The 20,762-nt window shown below is 38.7% G+C and overlaps 1 protein-coding gene across 1 annotated transcript in view; it reads left to right on the top strand.

Moving 5' to 3' along the window:
• Nucleotides 1–832: 832 nt before the first annotated feature.
• Nucleotides 833–20,762, top strand: part of LOC111578046 (protein phosphatase 1 regulatory subunit 1A-like) — a 34,566-nt gene continuing 14,636 nt past the window's right edge. The window contains exons 1-2 of the mRNA XM_023284627.3: nt 833–1,209; nt 14,526–14,586. Of these exons, the coding sequence (XP_023140395.1) occupies nt 1,129–1,209; nt 14,526–14,586 (142 nt within the window). The 5' untranslated portion in view covers nt 833–1,128. The remainder of the gene's footprint in view (nt 1,210–14,525; nt 14,587–20,762) is intronic.

Raw genomic sequence — 20,762 nt, 5'->3', positions numbered from 1 at the left:
AGCATGGTTAAAATGCATCATATTCATTTTCCCCCCAAAATGTCCTGCAAATCTCCCACACCAGTGATTTGCTTGTGGGGGGTGTCAGGTATCAGGGCCCAGTAGACATGTGCTGTAGGGACACTCAGGCTAAGAGGCAATCAATAAAGACTGTGCTGGTCAGTTATGAACAAAGCTCAGGCAATCATTCCACAGCTTTATTTGCAGTGTGGACTCCAAATTGTCATTATGTGGGCCTCTTATTTATAAATTATACTGCAATGACAGCTGCAGATGCAGCTCATCAATTATTTCATCTCATCTTTGCCTGAATCACAGATGATTTTGTAACATTTTGTACAGAACAGCCTCTCAGCACTAATGTGTTTACATCAGTGTCTATTAATGTGCACTCTCAATGTGGGACAAAACAAATTACTGTGTGCGATTGTTTTAAATGTTGTCAGAGGTGTATACATTTATAAAACTTATTTCTGAAAGAGAGAGTATACTGGACACCTTCTGAATGAGGCTTCGCAAATGCTGTGTAGGTTGCTTTTAAGCTTGTGTAGGAAGGTAATTTTAAAAATACTCTTAAAGGAAAGATTATGCATCCTTTCTACCCTTTAAACACACAAAGAGAGAGAGTATGCCTTTGTCATCCTCACTCTCCCGTCTGTGCAGAAACTGCTGCTGAACAGCCCTGAGCTCAGACAGCCAATAAAGACAGAAGGAAATGTGAGTGAGGGTGGGACTTAGTGGGAAAGCGAGCTTGCCACAGCGAATGGGAGTGAAGGAGAGGTGTTCCTTGTCCAGAATGTCCTTGTCTGAGTGCTGAGAGCCCAGAGAGACAGAGAGGAAGCAGAAGGAAGCTAGGATAGACACCAGCAGGTGCTGAGGATAGAAAAAAATCACTGGAATAGAAATAGGGTGCCAGAAAGAAGGGTATTTAAGGAAAAGTGTGTTAAAAGACAAAAGTAAAGGCACAAACTAAATCAGCTTATTTTTATACTCAGCTGGAACCCACTTATTTTCTTTTTCAGCCACCTTCACTGAGCTCTTTGCTGCCCTTCTTTCGTGTGGATTCTCCTTCTTGTTCATCCCCATCTCCTCCTCCTGCTCTCATCCTCTCTGATAGACGGTGCCACCATGGAAACTGGGAGCCCCAGGAAGATACAGTTCACCGTCCCCCTGCTGGACACCCACCTGGACCCAGAAGCAGCTGAACAGGTAAGGAGGATGGAAGAAGAGGAGGTGGTGTGGGCATTTCAGGACTTTAAGGCTTTTAAAGGGCTCTATCGTGTGTCAGAGACAGTGGCAGAGTGATGAAGTACTCCCACTTTGAGTAAAGATGATTGTAGTAACGACGTGAGAAGAAATCACAGTTTACACTTGTGACAAAAATGTGAACACATAACTGAGAAATATTTAGCAGGTGCAGTCACAGCTGAGCAACTGTGTCCCAAATGCTGTAGTACAGTCACAGTCTGATGACAAACTGCTGCTTTAAGGAAACCACATTTTCAGTGTCTTATTACTGTCATTCACCTCGTTAGAAGAATGTTTCTTTTGAATGCAGCACTGATGAATTTAAGATTGATTTTCCGCCTACACTCGCAGTGTGGCACATTTGTAGAGACACTCAGCCTCTCAGCGGTGTTATAAACGGGTGTTGCAGCGTGTCGATGTGTCTCCAAGGGGCTGGTGTTATTTTCTGTTGAGTGAGTGACCACAGCAATGAGGTACTGACAAAAGTTGTGTGGTATAATAAGAAGCTAATTATATTGCTTATTATTTCTGAGATTATTTCTTCTCTCATGGCAGCCTAATTGCAAATGGATTCAAAGCAATTTAGAGCATATTTGAAAGGATGGAGAGATGCCAGAACTCTTGTTTCTGGACTTTCTAAACTGGACCTCACTTTGTGGCATCAGAGCAAAGAACTCTGATTAGTAACTCAAAAAAAGCCCAGTGGGTTCAATTCATGTGTCTTTAGAAAATATAGTGAAAAGCTGTGTCCCATTTTCACATTTTTATAAATATAACATGGACAGGACAGGTCATTCATAATGAATGAGCCTCGAGTAAAGCCAGCAAGGATTTAGGAGTCTGGCTATGTTGCATTTATGTCTCTCTTCCCCCTTTTTTCCTCTCTCTCTCTCTTCCTCTCTCTTTCTGCTGCTCACTGTTTTCCTCACTGTGAGACTCGGAGGGAAAGTGGATGTTAGGAGACTGCTTAATGTGTGTGTGCTGTGTATGTGTGTGGGACTTTGCCCTTGCCAAGGCATTTTATGGGATTGTTAAAGAGTATGGCCGAGTTTCTTTGTGATGGAACTCCTGGTACGATATTAGAATTAGATGATTAGAAGCTTCAGATGTGAAGAACAGAATGTGTTTGTGCGAACATGCATTTCAGGGAGAGTACGGTCGGTGTGACGTACATCTACCTACACATCGTGGTAATGAATGTACATGAACCATGTACAGCCAGATAAGACAGATGGTACAAAATCTGGAGCCTACTCCTGTATAAAATTCTGTGACTATATCACTCGTGTTCACCTCTGCATAAAGATTCCCTGTTGGCAGGAGAAAATGAAAATGGTTATCATACAGGAAATCTGCTTGCCCGCACAAACTATTTTTTACATTCTGTGTCACTTTTTGTAATGGTAAAGTACAAAAAGATTTAATTTCAATTTTTTTTCTTCACAGAAATATCTAAGCAGAGTTTCCTCTGTCCTTGTCATGTCAGACTGTAATGCTATCAATTCTCAAAACAAAAGTAGTGACCTATTACTGAAGTATTGGTTATTAAGCATCATATCATGATGCAGCAGGTAGAGGTGATGCTAAATTTAAGCAATTAGCTGTTGGTTAGCTTCATCTATAATAGTACATCATGCAGTTCCCTCTTAGAGATCCTAAAGCGTTCCCAGGCCAGATGAGATATATATACCTTGTAGCGAGTTTTTAGTGCATCCCTTGGTCTCCTCTCAGTTGTATGTTTCAGGAAAACCCTCAAGGGAAGGTGCTCAGGGGGCATCCTAATCTGATACTTAAACTCTCTCAGCTGGCTTCTTTCAACATACAGATACAAAGACTACTCCAAGCTTCTTGCACATGTCAGAGCTTCTCACCCTGTTTCTAAGACTGAGCCTCTCATTTGCTTGTGTCTGCCATCTCGTTATTTAAGTCACTACCCAGAGTTTATGTCCATAGGTGAGGGTTGGAACATAGACTGACTAGTAAATCAAGACCCTTGTCTTCCGGCTCAGCTCAGGCGTCAGACTTGAAGATGCTGACTCTGATCCTCATCATTTCTCGGCCACAAACCAGCTCAGTGTGTCCTGAAAGTCATAGTTTAGTGAAGCCAACAGAACCACATCATCTGCAAAGAAACCGAGACACAACTTAACTGCACCTTGAGAGCTCATCTATAAAATCTCACAAACAGGATCAGAGACAAGGGGCAATGTTAGCAGAGTAGAAAAGTGTTGGAATTTGTGCTGAGAATACAAACACGGCTCTTACTTTGGTTGTACAAGGACCAGATGGCTTGTAGCAATGGTCCCTGTGTTCCATGCTTCTGCAGTACTCCACATAGGTTTTCTCCAAATCCACAAAACACATGCACACTAGATGGTCAACAATCTCAGCAACTCCACAGTGGGTAAAACGCTGGTCCAGTGTTCCAAGACCAGGACACAATCCACATTGTTGCCTCTGAATCTAATGTTTGACAGTCTATTGCTGATTGTCCTGAAAAAATATGTTTATTAATCATTAAATTCTACAAAGTAACTAGTAATCAAAACTTTCCAATAAATGTAGGGGAGTGAAAAGTGTAGTATTTAAGCAGAAAGTAGCATAAAATTGAAATACTCCAGTAACATACAAATGCCTTAGTTTAGTTACATTTTTCCACTGAGTATTGAGAGGACGGACTGAAATCATCACTGGTGTAGCTAGTTGCTTGCATAATTGCTTAAATAGAGATCACCTGACATCAACAAGTTTCATATAAAATATGTCAGACTTCCTCTCTCAGATTGTGATCTCCAGCTACTGAAGCTGCAGTCTGGAAGGATGTACACTGCAGTGTGGCCACAGAAGAAACACTTTGTGCAATGAAATATCCTCGTCTTCAAAGTTACCTTGAAGAGTTCTGCTCCATAGAGAAACATTCGGTAGATGACAGAGGAAACCTAATCTCATGAAAGAAACGACAGATAAAAAGGCTGTAGTGCTGTTCAAAAGAGAGCACTGAAATATCTCACTGACAAAAACCTTACATGTGCTGTTTAAGAGTTAATGAATGAAAATTCTCAGATCAGAGCCTCCTAGCTTAAATGGGCATCATTAAAAAAATACTTTCAAAATAACTAGACTTTCATTAACATACAGTTATGCTATTTTGTACTTTTATGTTTCATTTAGACAAATTTTGCCTTTATTTCCACTTGTTTCTCACTTATATAGTTGTGTTGGTGATTCATTTGGCATTAATAAAATGTTCTGTTATATAGACAGAATTTTTTAAAAAATTGTGATATTTTTAGGTTACATACACTCAAGACATGACCGAGGTGATGCAAAAACAGCTTTCTATATTAAGACTATATGAGTTTCTCTAGTAATAAGGGCTTCATGAGCAAGACTTACAAAAAACAAACACCACCTGCAAGGCTGTTACCATTTTAAATGGCAGAGCAGCAGCTGCATAACACCTGCAAAGAAATGGGAAAAAATACAAAAAACAGCGCTACCTCTGGTGAATATTTGCAGATGGTGCATACTTCATTTACTGTGCAAATGGGTACAATGTCTTTCCTGATGTAAACTGCCAGCACCTCTGCAATTTCCTTCCAGGGCTATCCTCCCTCGTTAAATGAGGTGACACTTAAAACTGTGACAGCTAATGTTTGCTGCTAAGTAGTGCCGATTTTGGAATTTTGACAGCAGTTTGCATCTGAATCTCAAAGAGACACAAACTACTTCTACTCCACTGGATGTTTGTTTGTCTCAGGTGTGGTAAAAAGTTTACCACTTCCAATTTTACACAGGATGTTGGTCTGTTTGACGTCAGACTTTGGAAAACTGAGCCATTCTCATATCATAATATGATCACCTTCCTTTGGTCATGTTTTGTCGTTGCTGGCTGCTGTTGCCATTGTTAAAGTGTGTCTGACTGGCAAAACTAACACACGCAAGTGTCTCCAAGGAAACGATGACCACTTATGTTGGTGTCGTCGCTCCAGAGGACTATTTCTGACTGCTGTGCTGGTGTTTGAGGGATAGTAGAGGAAGCACATACTAAGTTACTGCTTGTTACTGCTGCTGCCACACAGTATAACTAGTGAAACCTGGTTGCTTTGACTATCAAACAGTTTAAATGTCGCTGATGGATGATTAGTGGCAGAGCTCTTTATTAAATCAGTGTTTGTTTGGCTGTACTAAATGCACAAGTTGTATCTGACAAAACAGCTGTTCATTAAGTGTTGTTCTATAATGACCAGGAACCACAGAAGTAGCCAAATCAACTGTAATTGAATTTTTACTGATTTTAACTTAAATGAATCTGCCAGCAGATGGTCATAAGAGTTGGATGCCATGGAGCCTTTTGTTTTACACCACTGTGGACTCACTATGTTTGTTCAATTTGTTCAATTAGTCAAGTGCTATAATGAACACTACTATCTGTTAATTTAAGCCCATGTTGCATTTGTATAAAATAGTATGCTGTAGTTGTGTGTATCTTTAGATCAGTCTGTGCTTCTTTGCAGTGCATTCTGTCCTTTTCTCTGTCTCGTGCATTTTATGTGAGTCTGAAAGATACACATGTAATTCAGTTTTCTGTGGCCTCCCCGTCTGTCCTGTTTGTGTCAGGGAGCTGGTGTCCACTGTCTGCATTTCTTTAGTTCCACATTTGATCTCAGGCTGCAGCAGCCGTTCAATATAGGAGCTTAAACACCTTCAGCCTGGTGTTTACTTAATTCTCTTCACCAGCAGACAGATTTTGTTTTAGCTGTATGTAAGTAAAATTCAGTTTACTTTTTCCGCAAAGACTCGAGAGAGTTCTTAGCTCACAGCCTCAATAAGCATGACCGAAGCTTTCCTAATAGCCACTGGGACTTTACCCTTTTACGATCCATTTTCAATTTATTCTAAGACCACTGTGAGTGGTTGCTGAGCCTGCACAGCATACTGGTTCTCAAGTGTGTGGATTTATATATATGTTTGTGTGTGTGTGTGTGTGAGAAAGCTGACCGAAACAAGCAGCCCAACTGTGTCACAGTCAGATCTAAAGGGAAAGAAAATAAACAAAGGGATGCTGTGGATGTAAAAGGACAATGTGTGCCCATGTTTAAAAGCACACTTACGGATGTCACAGCAGGGGGTTTCACCCATGGTTCAGTAATCCCTGCAACCTGACACCTCCCAGCAGGGCAAATCAGCCTCCGTGGAGAACAGGCCATCAGTCACAACAGCCTCCTTGATCACAACAAAAGCACACACGCATCCTCTTATCCACACAATACAGTGTGTGTCACGGATATCATAACCTTACATGAAAGCTCATTGTGTATTTATGACCACAAACAAACTGTACCTAATAGAGGCCAAGACCAGATGGTGTCCCCTGAATGAAGTGAGGATTGTACCCACTAGAATCCTTTTCCCCAGCAATGACTATATTATTGCTCTCCCATTCAGAGGTTGCTATAGTGACTCATATTACATGTCCTGAAAGACACTTTTACTATTTCGAGAGACAGGTTAACATTTTGGGTAGTCTCCTCACTCGTACGTACAGCTATATACATGTAGTGGTCATTATCTGTTCCTGAGTACATAAAATCACTATGCTGTGTTTTGAGATTGTTTTAGTACCACAGTGATGCCTCTGGGATATATTCCTCAACTTTACCCTGTACAAAGGGAACCTTTTGAGTCTTTAGAGTTCATGGGAGGCCACAGATCTTTGTATCTGTGTACGAACATCTTGCCGACTTTTAATTATTATGCTTATTTGTGTTCTTGCTGATTGATTGAGAAGATCGATCTTGTTCCTCATGGTTTATTTAAGGCTACAGGATTACAGGGTGTTTGCTCTGTCGGCAATCTTTTTGTTAAACTGAACTAACCTTGATTCAAAGGAAAGGATATACCACTGGTTGATGCCAACATTACAATTAATGCAAATGCACACGTACTAATTAATCTATTATTACCAGACATAGGCAGCGGTGTGATTAGTGCAGTTGTAATGTTAACAAAAGGTAATTTTGCTGTCATTAGGGGTGTAGTTGGGATATTTATAAAACTATTAACACAGCAGGTTTAGCTCTGAATGAAACCTAAATTTCTCTCTGCTTTTTTATTCTTTGAGTGACAATGCTGTTCACAGAAAGATCTACAAACTGGGAGCTACAACTCTTTCTTCTGTCATTCAGATGAGGAGAGCTCACTTGAAAAACTACATTCATAAATGCAGTCAGTGTATTCCCAGCTGAGATGATGAATCATGTCATATTGACGCAATTATATGTTATTGCAGACGGTTCAGGGCTGAGACATCACCTCCCTAATATTCCCTTCGCTGATGTGTCAGACCATCTTTGTCCTTCACTAAAAATGTAAAAATTAAATGGCCTGCTTATATTGCCTCAGGAGGGTCATTTTCCAAGAACTTTGATTGCAGCAGATTGTCATAATCACACCATGCATAACTTTTGCACATTAGCAAACCTGTTAAACTAAAATACATCATCTTAACCAGAGCATGTGGTCACTACAGCTTTCTACAAATAGAAACAACACTTTTTTTTTGTATGCAATTTTTCAGCTTTTCACCACCGTCACAAAACTGAATATTTGCTACATCTCTTCCCGAAGTAGTGATTGTCCAAGCATAGCTCCCCAAATGTAACTTAGCAGTTTATTCAAGCTTGGACATCTTCACATGCTGAAGCAGTGTGTATGAGGCTGAAGTCAGAGTGATACTGGCTGTTTAAAGAATGGAGGAGGGAATGGATGTTTTTTTTCCAGCCTTCCCTATCCCAAAGATGCAAGAATAAAAGTTTACAAAATGGATTAATATTTGTTTAATTAAGCTCCAAACATCAGCCTGCTGGTTAATGACACTACACCAGCCAGCCATAACATTAAAACCACTGAAAAGTGAAGTGAATAACATTGATCATCTTGTTACAATGCAGTGCTCTGCTGGGAAACCTTGGGTCCTTCACTTATGTGGATGCTGCTTTGACATGCACCACTCACCTAAACATTGTTGGGAACCAGGCAGCATTGTGTCGTAGGCTATTTCCCCATTTTGTTAATGCTGCTTATTGAGTTTAGGTTAGCCTTGTGCAGCTGTGACCCGCTCTTAATTTTATTTGGGTGAACAGGCAAGAATTATGCGAAGCAGTGTCATGTTACTAGATCGGTTTGTCCTCATCATGCCGGCCTTTCGTCTTGTGGTCTCAGAGGTTGAAACAGAGGCTACAGTTTGAAAATATGAACAAATTAGCATGATAAGAACCCTAACCCAGAGGTTTGTTGGAATGAAATTATAGTCTGAACTTACTGTTTTTCTTGTTAAATGCTCATCTGAACCAGGATGTGACTTTTTGACAGGGACATGTGGCTTTAGCCTCAATGTTCTAAAAAAAATGTAGCTGTTAAGTGCATGTTAATGAGCAAGTTTTTAGAATTCAGCAAAAAACATTAAAATGTCAGTTGAAGACAGCATTTTCTCCAAAGTCATTGAGTAACTGCTAGCTTAATTACCTCGCAAGCAACCGCTCAAGACAGTCTCCTAGAAACAATTGTCATCTGAGATCAATCTATGTTTGCAGCTACACATGAAGCCTACTTTGGTCTACCTCTGTCTGAGAAGCCATTGTTGTTATTGTAAACTGCAATAATACAAGAGAAGGGCCTAGTAAACTGTCATTTTGGTTTCTCTCCTCATTTAATCCTATTTTTGTCAGTCAAATCACAGATACAGCTATTATAACAGCTGCAACACTGAAGCCCTCATTATTCCTACATTTTATTTAATGATAAACTGTTGGAATTTACCTTTGTGATTCTCAAAAATGTAATTTTCTTGGATCTAGTACAGTGATTCAATTATAGCTGTTCCCCATCTGCACCTGGCTGGATGATACGAGTCAATAAGAGAGAAGATGATAAGGAGGGCTGTCAGGGGGAAAACAGGATTGATAGAAATTGAGCAGGAGTCTGAGGACTGAAGAAATTCAGATAATAGAAAGCTGAAGTCAGTGATGTGGATTTTCAAAGTCCTCCCACTACAATACTCCCTTCCATTCAGAACCAAATGAGACCACCGCTGGAGAGAGTCTGTGGGGATTTATTACAGCTGAGCACCGATTTTAGCCTGAACAATACCAAGATCATATTTCAAATGACAGGATGAAGGATGAGGATTCACATAAATCCTCCCAGTCTAATATGTTCTGTGCACTGGACCGAATCTGACAACTCTGAACTGCTTTAGCCCACCCAGTAACAAAGTTTTTGGGAAAGCTTTCTTTAACATTGAGTTCTAAAGCAAATTATGGGAAATCAGGGTTAGAATGATGACTTTCCGTCCTCAAATTTTTCAATTAAAATCTTGAATTTTACATTTGTGTCGCCTCTTGTCATTCTCTGTCACCTCAATAAGTTATGAGTAATTTTATTCTGTGATAAGAAAAGGCACCAAGGTTGCAGCTGGATGTCTTTAAACCCTCCTGAAGTCTAGATCTGTTGATGTGAAAAGATAGTGGACATACAACACATGGACAGAAACCATCAAAATGCTAAACCACATAAATCCTGAAAACAGCATTCTTGCCTTTTCCTAATCTGTCAGAAGTCCACTGGCTCAATGCTATTTATAATTAAAGGATCTAACAGGTCAGTACCATCATGGGACAATCCGTGGCCCAGAGACAGTTGCATGATCTGATTGATGCTCCGCTCACGTTCCACCTGTTTACATATTTTTTGATTAGACAGTTAGGAAAAAGTTGGGCCCATGGCTGAAGCCACCAGTCTGAGTTTAAAAAAATATCAGATGAAATTCTTCCTTATTTGATGTAACAACTTGTTTTATGTTAATTTCCTAACTTTGTGTTACCTTTCATTGTTCAAGTGTGCTCAATCAGTCTGTGGCAAAGAGAAATGTTCACAATTCAGTTCAGTTTTTCATGTTGGGTATTAAGAAAACAAGATGAAAGTAGATAATTTGTCAAGGGAAATGTAATGGTTTTTTTCACAACTACTCTTACTTTACTACACATTAGGGCAACATGCAATATTTAAATTGTCAATTATTCTGTCAGTTATCTTCTTGATTAGAATCTGAGAATTCAGATTTTTTTTTCTAAAAACAGTGAATCATTGGATATAAAAATAGTTGACAGCTAATTCAATACATGACAACAAATCCATTTATTGACTTATTGCAGCTCCATACAGAATTGGGATCCTCTGGAGCCCACACATTTAGAGAGTAAAACCCATACAACTTGGGACTTCAGCATAAAAAAAAACTCTGACTCTGCTGTCTTGTGGCCTGACCTACATTTTCCAGCCAAGGGTATTTTGTCCACTGCCCCCCCACACAACAAGAATATCAGGCATGCACCAGTTTTCCTGCCCACCCATCACTTTTGAAGGCTGTTTTTGTTCACTGTTGGGAGAAATGATAAAATGGCATTTGAACAGACTGTGGGTTGAAAGGCAGGCATGGCGGTAGGAGGGGTGAGTCCGTCCAGTAAGCGGTGGTATTTGTGTGAGCGAGAGGATCAGGGAGTTCTCTGCTCTGCTGCCGGGTGAGAAGAATAACAATGACTCTTGGTATAATCAGTTCTACACAGCCACGGTTTGTGTTGCTTTAATGTGGGCCTGGCAGGGTGGATTTTCTGTAATGGCAACAAAACACATAAACACACTCGCAAGGCTAAAATAATATTGCACTATTTTTAGTATACTCAAGAGTACTTAGTATGAGATTTCTAATGCAGGTTTTAAAACTTGAGCCAGCAGAGCTTCTCAAGAGGTTGTAAATATACAATGAAAGCCAATTAATGTACTATAAACTTAAGCAGGGAACTTAATTAAATTAATAAATATTTAATATACATCAAAAGAACATCAATACACAATTATATCAAGCTCTGATTGTGATGCATAGTAGACCATGCTCAGGGTATCCGTAATGTAACATAGTCATAGAGTTGCTGAAGGCTGTATAAATTACAAGACGAATTGGCTTTTCTTTCACCAGGGAATAAGAAAGTTAGCCCTGTATTTACAGGACTCATGTTTCAGTGTACAAGAATGCAGATTTTCCTTTCAAAATAATATTTAACAGAAAAACAGTTACTCTGCGTGACTATTTAGCACTTCATCTGTTTGTGTCAATGTACACTACCGTTCAAAGGTTTGGGGTCACCCAGACAATTTCATGTTTTCCATGAAAACTCATACTTTTATTCATGGAAAACATAAATGCACAAGGGTTTTCTAATCATCAGTTAGCCTTTGAACACGATTAGCTAAATGTAGCATTAGAACACAGGAGTGATGGTTGCTGGAAATGTTCCTCTGTACCCCTATGGAGATATTCCATTATAAATCAGCTGTTTCCTGCTAGAATAGTCATTTACCACATTAACAATGTCTAGACTGTATTTCTGATTAATGTTATCTTGACTGAAAAAAAGCTTTCTTTGAAAAATAAGGACATTTCTAAGTGACCCTAAACTTTTCAACAGTACTGTACATGTGAAAGAATTAGTGAGTTGCTTGCCTAGTTACCTTTAATCTGTCAATGATGTATTTGAATGTACACCACATACTGTACCACATATAGGCACATGAGAATGAGAATTCAGAAATTGTATCTCATTTAATCTGTTTTGTTTGAAATCTAGTGACTGGATTTTCACACACTTCATTTTAGGCATGTCTGGTTTCATTTCTGGTGATACATATCCAAACTGCCATCCAGTGACACATGGCACAATCACAAGAAAAGAAAAATCAACCTCGGCTGTATCTGTGTTTTTATCAATCTTGACACTGACATCTCTAGGATAGCATATTACTGTTAAACACAAGCATGGGTACAGAAAGGAGAATCACAACCTTAAAGAGAAGGTTGCAGTGCCGCAGGGAGGTAACACTGAATAGCTGACATACGTCTCAGGGTATGAAGTCAGCAGTTTTCTCGGAAGTCAAGTGTTCGAAGAAGTAAAATACCTCAGCAGCGTGTCTGTTATGGAAAAGAGAAGGCCCTAAGTGTCTCTTCTTATTCACAGTCTTTCTGTTCTCCACGGCTGAGAATTGAAAGGTAATGAAGTCTCTTCAGATCTGAAAAGCCATTGACTGTGTGCTGCCACGTACTACTGACTTTGCTCACTTTTCATTACTGCACATTATTTCTGTAGTTACATCTGTGTCATGTCATTATGATGTGAAGTTAATCAATTTAGGTCTTGAACTCTGCAGAGCTCCAATAGCTACTATATCAGGCTGTGTGTTTGTGTGTGTGTGTGTGTGTGTGCAGGGAGATATTGGTTTTGCAGGAGGGATTTCTGAATAGAGGGAAACCACCAACAATCCAGATTATTAAAGTCTGAAGTGATGTTTTGTGCATTTTACTATCTTGTGCTATTTAATAATATCCTCATGCTTTTTTTGTTCAGTCACAGCAAAGCCTCAAATTCAAACCTGCACTCTGGGACTGTAATTCAATGCCGATGATTCTGTTGCTGATTCTACTCAGTCACTTTTTTTTATTAGGACTTTGAAAGCAATAAAAATGACTCCCAACTCTTTAATTTCCCTTGTAGATTTACATCTTAACACATCTCACTACTTGTAATTTTGACTCTGATTTCTTTTTAATAAAAAGAGCTACTAACCTACTTGCTATGTGGCGCTGCAGCTGCGAAGGCGGAGGTAGCACTGCTTTGTAAGTGCACAAACAGCATTTAGAAACGATGGAGCTGACATGACTTACAGCATCAGTCAGCAACTCTGTCACCTCCGTGTGTGCAGTGTATGTGTGGATACACGTGTTCATGTGTGTGTTTGTGTGTGCGTATGTGTGAATAATCGACTGTGTGTTTAAATTGCTTCATCAGAGCCCTTTATATTTATGGAGCAATAAAATTAAAATACAATCACCTGATCCAGCAGCTGTCAATGAGTCACTGTGCTTCCCCCTAAAATCCTAAAGCTCTGGGGACAACGGTTCAGTACTCATTCTGTTAGGCAACTGCATCGCCATACTTGCTCTAAAATTATCTGTGAGCTCTGAGATGGAAAACCTATTTTATACCTCGGTATTTCTCTGAAAACAATAGTGGATTACAGCCACCAGTCCAGCAAGAACAAGTCAAAATGGGTCTGTCTGCCATTTGTTGCCACTAAAAAGGCAGCAGTCAGATTCTATAAAAATGCAACTGTGAGCAAGGGTTGAACTGGAAGATTCTGGTGTGGAGTTTCACCAAAATTACAGATGAAAGTAAGTTATAGCATGTTGCATTGCTTTACAAAACTAGTAGCTGTATCTCTGTAGAAAATAAAGACATAAACAGATTTAAATATAACATTTCTTGTGTATGTTTGTAGCCACCGCAGGGGATTGTGATATGCTGTGCTGTCTGGGTGTTTAGGTACAGTTTTTCTCTTGTATCAAACAGGGCTGCTATTGATTTTCTCCCAACAATTTTAACCCCATTGTGCCGGCTTCCATTAAAATTTGATTGACAGTAAAATCAATAGTAAAGTCTCGAGCCATGACTTATTTCTCACTGGAAATTTTGCCAATTTTTAAATTTTGTTTTCACCTGGGACAATTACACAAAAATGTTTTTAGTTATTTCTTCTATCAGTAACAGGTTTAAACTTGCTAACAGCTGAGCAGCTCAGTAAAATGAACATTTCTTCCATGTATTGTCCCAACATGGTCCATAGCTGCCACACTCCAATATCTGGGCCAAGAAGCCAGTAGGAGGCAGGCAGCCCTGCTGGTGTCTTTCCACAGCACTGCAGGATGTAGCATTGCTCTCATCCAGCCCAGACATCTTCAAGGTTATGACTGTCAAACCAAAAGCATGGATCACACAGGCCCGTTCTGGTCTGACAGCATCATGGCAGAGAAACTGGCTGAAGCGTGAACCACACAACATGTCAGCGAGGGGAAAAGGTCTAAACCAACCCTAACTGGTTAAGTCAAAAGAATATGACAATTACCAGTGTGTTACTTTTTAGAATTTTGATTGGTGGAGCTGATTATTAAAAGTGAACCCTGTGAGAAATTATAGCCTGCACGTTATTACTTTTATTTCACAACGTGAAAATCTGCAAGAACAGGCGTTTAAACAAAGATCTTGAGAGATTCCGAATGAGTTGCTGTGACTTATTGTCATTACAGCAACAATTTGGAATGAAGGTGTCTTTTTCTCAATATGATTCAAGCCTCACTTTAGAATGAAATTGTTCTTTTTGTCTTTCAGATCAGAAGACGTAGACCAACACCTGCCACCTTAGTGGCATCCAGTGATCAATCATCACCTGGTAAGACACTTCAATGCAAACATGTACTTTCACACAGACTGTTTTTGCCACTTGTGTATCATATTCATTATCTGAAGGCTGATATTATGCTTTATAGATTACTCACTTTCATTAAAGTGGATTGGGATTTTCGGGCATGATGGCATCTACGCCAGCTTAAGTCAGTTACTTTTATAGCAAGTTTAAACAGTGGATGTTGACCCAAAGTGCTTTCCAGCAAAGAAAATAACAGTTTATACAAATGTTACTTTGACACTAGGTGAGACGTTAAATACAGAAAGTCTGTTGATTATTCCATTATTATATTTGTTGTAATGATTGACAGATGAGAGCTAGAAATACTATATAGGCATATGGTGGTGTTTACATTGGAAAATCATCTATCAGGAATATGTACAAGAACATATGGATATATACTGGCCAGAGTCAGTGTTTTTTTCTGTAGACTTTGTTTTCTTGCTGGGTTCCTCTGTGTTTGCATGCCGTTGTTTCAGTGGAGTGACCTCATTCAAATTCAAGAGATATCTACATATTTTACACATGGCTGAACTCAGTCTTCTCCTAAGATGTTTGGAAAATAATAAACTGTCAATTGTGAAGAGACTGAATTCCTTGATTGTCACTGACTGACTGTGCAAACAGGCTTCAAGGTTAGGGAGAAATTATGGTCTACATTTTGCTTGCACCCGGTTTTGGTTTTCATCTTGATGAAAAACGGTTTAGATGCTGTAATCTGTCCAAACAGATTGTTTATAGCCTGACCTCATCTAACGGCTTGTTGCCGTGTATCAAAATGAATGATTTCCAAAGCTGGAAAAAATGGGACCCAAGTTGTAATAAATCAGAATTTTTCTTAAACCACAACACGTGTAACCTCAGCTGACCTGACCTACAGCCAAACCTGCCTTAAGCTCAGTCCTAATACTTAAATAGATGCTTGCTGCTGTGGGATCGAGCTTTTTGTGCCAAGAATGTGGCTGTGTGAGAAACTTTTTCTCTGCTCGATGTGCTTAATTAATGAATCCTGATGTAATCAGTAACTACAGTCAAAATCTGCCATTCTTGACAAAGCTCCTTAAAGAAGCAGTGTCTCAGCAACTTATAGCTCACCTCTCATTCAGTAATCTGTTTGAACCTCAATATCCCACTTTCAGAAAATTCCACAGCACAGAAACAACTCTGATAAAAGTGGTAAATGATTTATTACCTGCTGCAAACTCTGACTCAGTTTCAGAATTGATGCTCGTGGACCTCGGTGCAGTTTGATGGATCACCATATTCTATTAGATGGTTTAGAAAGTTATATTGGTCTCTCTGACATTGCACTCTCCTGGTTTAGATCATATTTAGTGGACAGATCTCACCTTGTTTTACACACCATCTGTTTCATCAGGTGACTTATGGTGTGCCGCAAGGAGCTGTGCTTGGCAACTATTCAGCTAGAAGCTAATTACAACTTCTGCAGAACAGTGCTGCTATAAGATATTCAGCAAGACTGGTCATTTTGATCACATTTACCCCTGTGCTTATTTGATTACGTTGGCTTCCTGTACATGCTTTTATTACACAGGCTTGACCTATCCTACTTATTACCTTTAGTCGCTCCTCATTTAGCTGTTAGGGCTCCACTGTCACACACAATGCACATCTATTTGCATCAGTCTTCAACCGTTTATTCTCCTTCAAGTACTAAAATATAATTAGTTAGCTTACATTGCACAGTTTATGTCCGTATGTGTAGTGATTCATGATATAATGCAACATTAAACTAAAAAATGTGGCTATGTGTTATGGATATTGTGCATTGTCTGATCTCTTGGAGTGTTATATGCATGCATTGCCACTTTGTATACTATTACATTTTCCTAAATGCTTTGTTAATAGTGTTTTATATGTAACTTATCTCTCTTTTACATTTTTATTATTTCTTACAGCCCTTTGAAGCATACTGTGTGATATTGAGTTCTAATAAACTCTGACTTGAATTAAGTCATTTATAGTCCCTCTCACAATCAAACCTTAGCTCCAGTGTGTTTCACACGGTTCCACATTTCCATATCTTATTTTGATTGCTATGATCATACAGCTCAACTCTATTATGCAGCAAATGAATCTTCCTGCTGCATTAGAGCGAAGGAGAAAAAACAGCCGAGTGTGTGTGTCCTCCTGTGGGATCTTAATGATCAAACACAACAGCGAAGCTCTAGAGAGTTGTTCCGTTGTATGAGTCATCCAGTGGCTCCCTGCATCCCTTCCTGCCTCTGCTGTGCTCTGGGTTGTGAGCATGTAATGTGACCCACTGCAAAATAAAGAGATGATCAGCAGGGAACGTGGAGCAGAGAAAGTCATGTTCTCCAGGTGCGAAAAGAAACAGAGTGGGATTCTCTGCTGTGCATAAATAAATAAGAGTTGACGCGTCACTGAGAATACAGATGGAGAACGCCTTTGTTATAGTTTGTTTATATCACAACTTTTTTATCTCTGCAAGATGACGTCATTTGTGTTTTTTCCTGAAAACAAGAGTCTTGATTGGAGCAGAGTAAAAGCAGGTGTCGTTACCTGTGATCAGTGTGGCTATGTGTCTTTGTGCGTATGTGTGCGTATGTGCTTGTTTGAATCCCTAATTGGACAGTGCGCATGTGGAGTAACCCTTGATCTGTGAATAAAAGTGCAGGGAGAGCTCTCAACAATCCTCCATGCTTAGTAGATCAGAGACGAGAAGAGAGGAGAGAGAAAGGAGGCACTTATGAAGTGGAGTGTAGGAGAAATCATTTATGAAGAGAAAGAATCTGAATGTACTAAAAAAAAAGCAAGGAGAAACTGAGATAAAGCGTAAAAAGAGAAAAAAATGCTTATTTTTATATTTAATACAGTGTTGCTCTTGTTTGCAGTCACATTGATGAGTTGATTTTGTGTTTTTTCATGTTTTTTTTTAATTGATTGAACATTTACGTACTGCATAAACAGCTGTTTGGTTCTAGCAGAGAAGTATATTTTTCAAAAATATCTAAAGTAGGAAATGTCCATCAAACATGTACATTTAACTGGATATCCAAACAAATTTCATCCTTACGTTATCAAGTGTGTATATATATATATGTGTATATATATGTATTATATGTATGTATATATATATATATAATATATATATAATATATATAATATATATATATATATATATAATATATATATATTATATATATATATATATATATATATATATATATATATTTATATGGTCTGTATGTAATGTATTTCTTGCAAATATTTTGCTATGTTGTCCTCATTGGAATGGTAATCACATTTAGGCCAGTGAAGGCAGCATATTTATATAAGGTTCATATTTTTCTTGTTTCTTCTTAATGCATTCATATTTAATGGCACCTTGCTATGTGCATGCTTTCAAAAGGAAATCTGACGTCAGCAACAAAAAAAAAAAAAAAAAACAACACACAAGGGCACATATCAAAACTAAATTCTTGCCCGAGACAGAGCAATCGAGACAGATGTCAAATGAGACGCAAAGACTCGATCAGAGACAGTTCCAGTTTTATGGGTGTTTGTGTGAGAGAGAGACGAGGATGAGCCAGAGAAGAGGGGGATGGGGAGGAATAGATATGATGATGAGGGAGAGGAGCTGTGCTGGTGCAGTAATGGTGTGCCCCACATCACACAGAGCCCTGCATTATTTAATGCACTGCAGATTGCTCTGCCCTGTGCACCGCGAACCCCGAAAGCACATCAGAGGAAGAGCCACAGATGCACAGACAAGCGAGACACAGGCTGCCGGCTAAATAATGAGGAAGCAGAAATTATTACAAGATGGGCGCTGATTTGAATTTTTCTGACAAGAAGAGCTTGGCTTATGAGTAGAGTCACGAGTTTACGGATTCTGGACTGGAGAGAGACAAGTTGAGTGAGATCAAACAAAACTCAACAAAAATAGAGCATCTGAATTGATTTTAGTAAAAAAAACCTTGGAGTAATGTCTTCTTAATTAACTTCTGTTCTGAAGTTTTGTGTTTCCTGCATATAGAACTGGAACATTTGGAACATTACAACATTAGTGCATACTTGTTATGATCACTATATATGTATATATATATATATATATATATATATATATATATATATATATATATATATATATATATACATATATATATATATATATATATACATATAGTGTCTCATTTCCCCTTTGAGACACTAAATTTCCAGTAGCAGCTGGTTAGCGAGTCTGTGTAAAATGTGTGCTGCCACGTGAAATACTTTGGCTCACATGAAACTAGAAAATCTTAACATGTAGTGAAAGCAAATACAGCATGACAATATATACAATTTAATCTATAATTAAAGACTAGACCTTTATGAAGATTACACATACAGGCACGCACATTTCCTGCTTGGATGACGGCAATAAAAAAGGGACGTTGCACACTCAGTATTGATGAATCAGCGTGGGAAATTTAAGATAGAGTATGCAATGTAAGTTTCAGACTTTTTTTGCAGTTTTATAGTTTTTTTTTTTAAGGTTACAGTATTCCATTTTTTTCCACATTTTTTACAGCTTTTTTAAAACAGTGTCTTGTCTATGTGGATATGGACATACAAAGAAAATTCTAATGACTTTATTTTATTTTAAAAAAACTTTTAATTGGTCATAACTAAAGACTTAACTGCCATCGTATTGAAGGACAGTGTAGAAACACTGGCATTAAAGACCATATGGTCAGTGTAATGAGTTGGCTTCAGCAACCATCAGGACACCTACTCTTGTTGTGTTTCCAGTAGTGGTAAAACAGCTAAACTGTATCATAAACCAAAGTGTAAAAACAACACTTTCATTGCTACCTTATATTTATTATGAACAACATATAATGATTGTGGTTTGCCTCGCTCTGTGACCCCAAGTCCTTATGTCTACATTTCCATAATAGCATCATTTGGTATTTTTTTCCTGCTATTTATGAGTACATCATATTTACATCAGAAATGCATTTGATGGCTGGTTTGTTTAAGCTCAAATAATTGGACAGGAGGGGCAGAGGATCAGTGTTTTCTGTAAAATGAAAAGAAAGGAGCCACTTGTTATTATGTGTGCAATAAAGAAAACCACCCCCTCCACTCCCTTTGCTCTTAGCAACAGTAAACAAGAGCAAAAAGAGCACAGATGAAACAGCCCATTGAAATGCATAAATGACTGACTGTGTTTAGACGTCCACTTCTTTTTCACTGAACGCACCATGCAAGAGTTTTTGTTGTTTTGCTCGTTTTTCTTCATCGGATGCAGCAGAGCAACCAAAATCTGACACCAGCTACAGTGGAAAGCTAAATTGGAGCAGCTTGGCTGAGTAAAGTGGAGTCAGAAGACCATCTCTGTTCTCATCTGGCTTTGTGTCAGACAGTCAGTCAGCTGGGAGTTGCAGTGATAGATTCATCACTGCTGGAGAGGCTTTTTTTTCCTTATTGGCCTTTTCTTTCATTCTGCAGCACAGATGGGCTCCACGCACAGAGAAAACAATCTGAATATCAGCCTCGTGAACACCACAGTTTATGTTTCTTGACCCAAATGATGTTTCTGCCGTGTCTAACAATACTAATCTTGTTGCTTGTTCAAATTAAAACGCAGCTGCTGTTGTAAGATTTAACGTCTTCGGCTACAGTGCATTCATTTGATGCACTAGATTCCCGTGGTGCAACTTATTCTACGTCCATATTTTCAGGGTCAAGACACCTTCATGTTCTTTAATTACAGCATCTACTTTGTCTCACAGCAGGTGTTAAATTCTTCACAGGAGCTGAACACTTTTTCTTATTTATATCTGGAAAACTAAGGATGAAAAAAATATTCATTAAAACTAGAAAATGTTAACAGCCTAAACTGAATCTGGAGATTTTACACCTGATCTTAGCACTAACCACATCTCTCTATCTACAATGTACAATATATAACAGCTACACAGTCTCTACAGTACAGGTGAAATAACATTTAGTTATGTAAATGCACATATATACCCACATATAGTGTGTATATTGCACATGTACTGTACATTTGAGGTGCATTATTTCAGCAGCAACAGCTGTTTATGTGATAAAGTCCTCCAGCAGTGGTAGCAATATGAGTAAAGATGGAATTTAGGTGATATTTTGTTAAACGTGATCAAGTCTTAACT

This window comes from Amphiprion ocellaris, chromosome 5 (assembly GCF_022539595.1).
Source record: "Amphiprion ocellaris isolate individual 3 ecotype Okinawa chromosome 5, ASM2253959v1, whole genome shotgun sequence".
Taxonomy (NCBI): Eukaryota; Metazoa; Chordata; class Actinopteri; family Pomacentridae; genus Amphiprion; species Amphiprion ocellaris.
The sequence above is the reverse complement of the archived record's forward strand: the minus strand, read 5'-3'. Positions and strand labels throughout refer to the sequence as shown.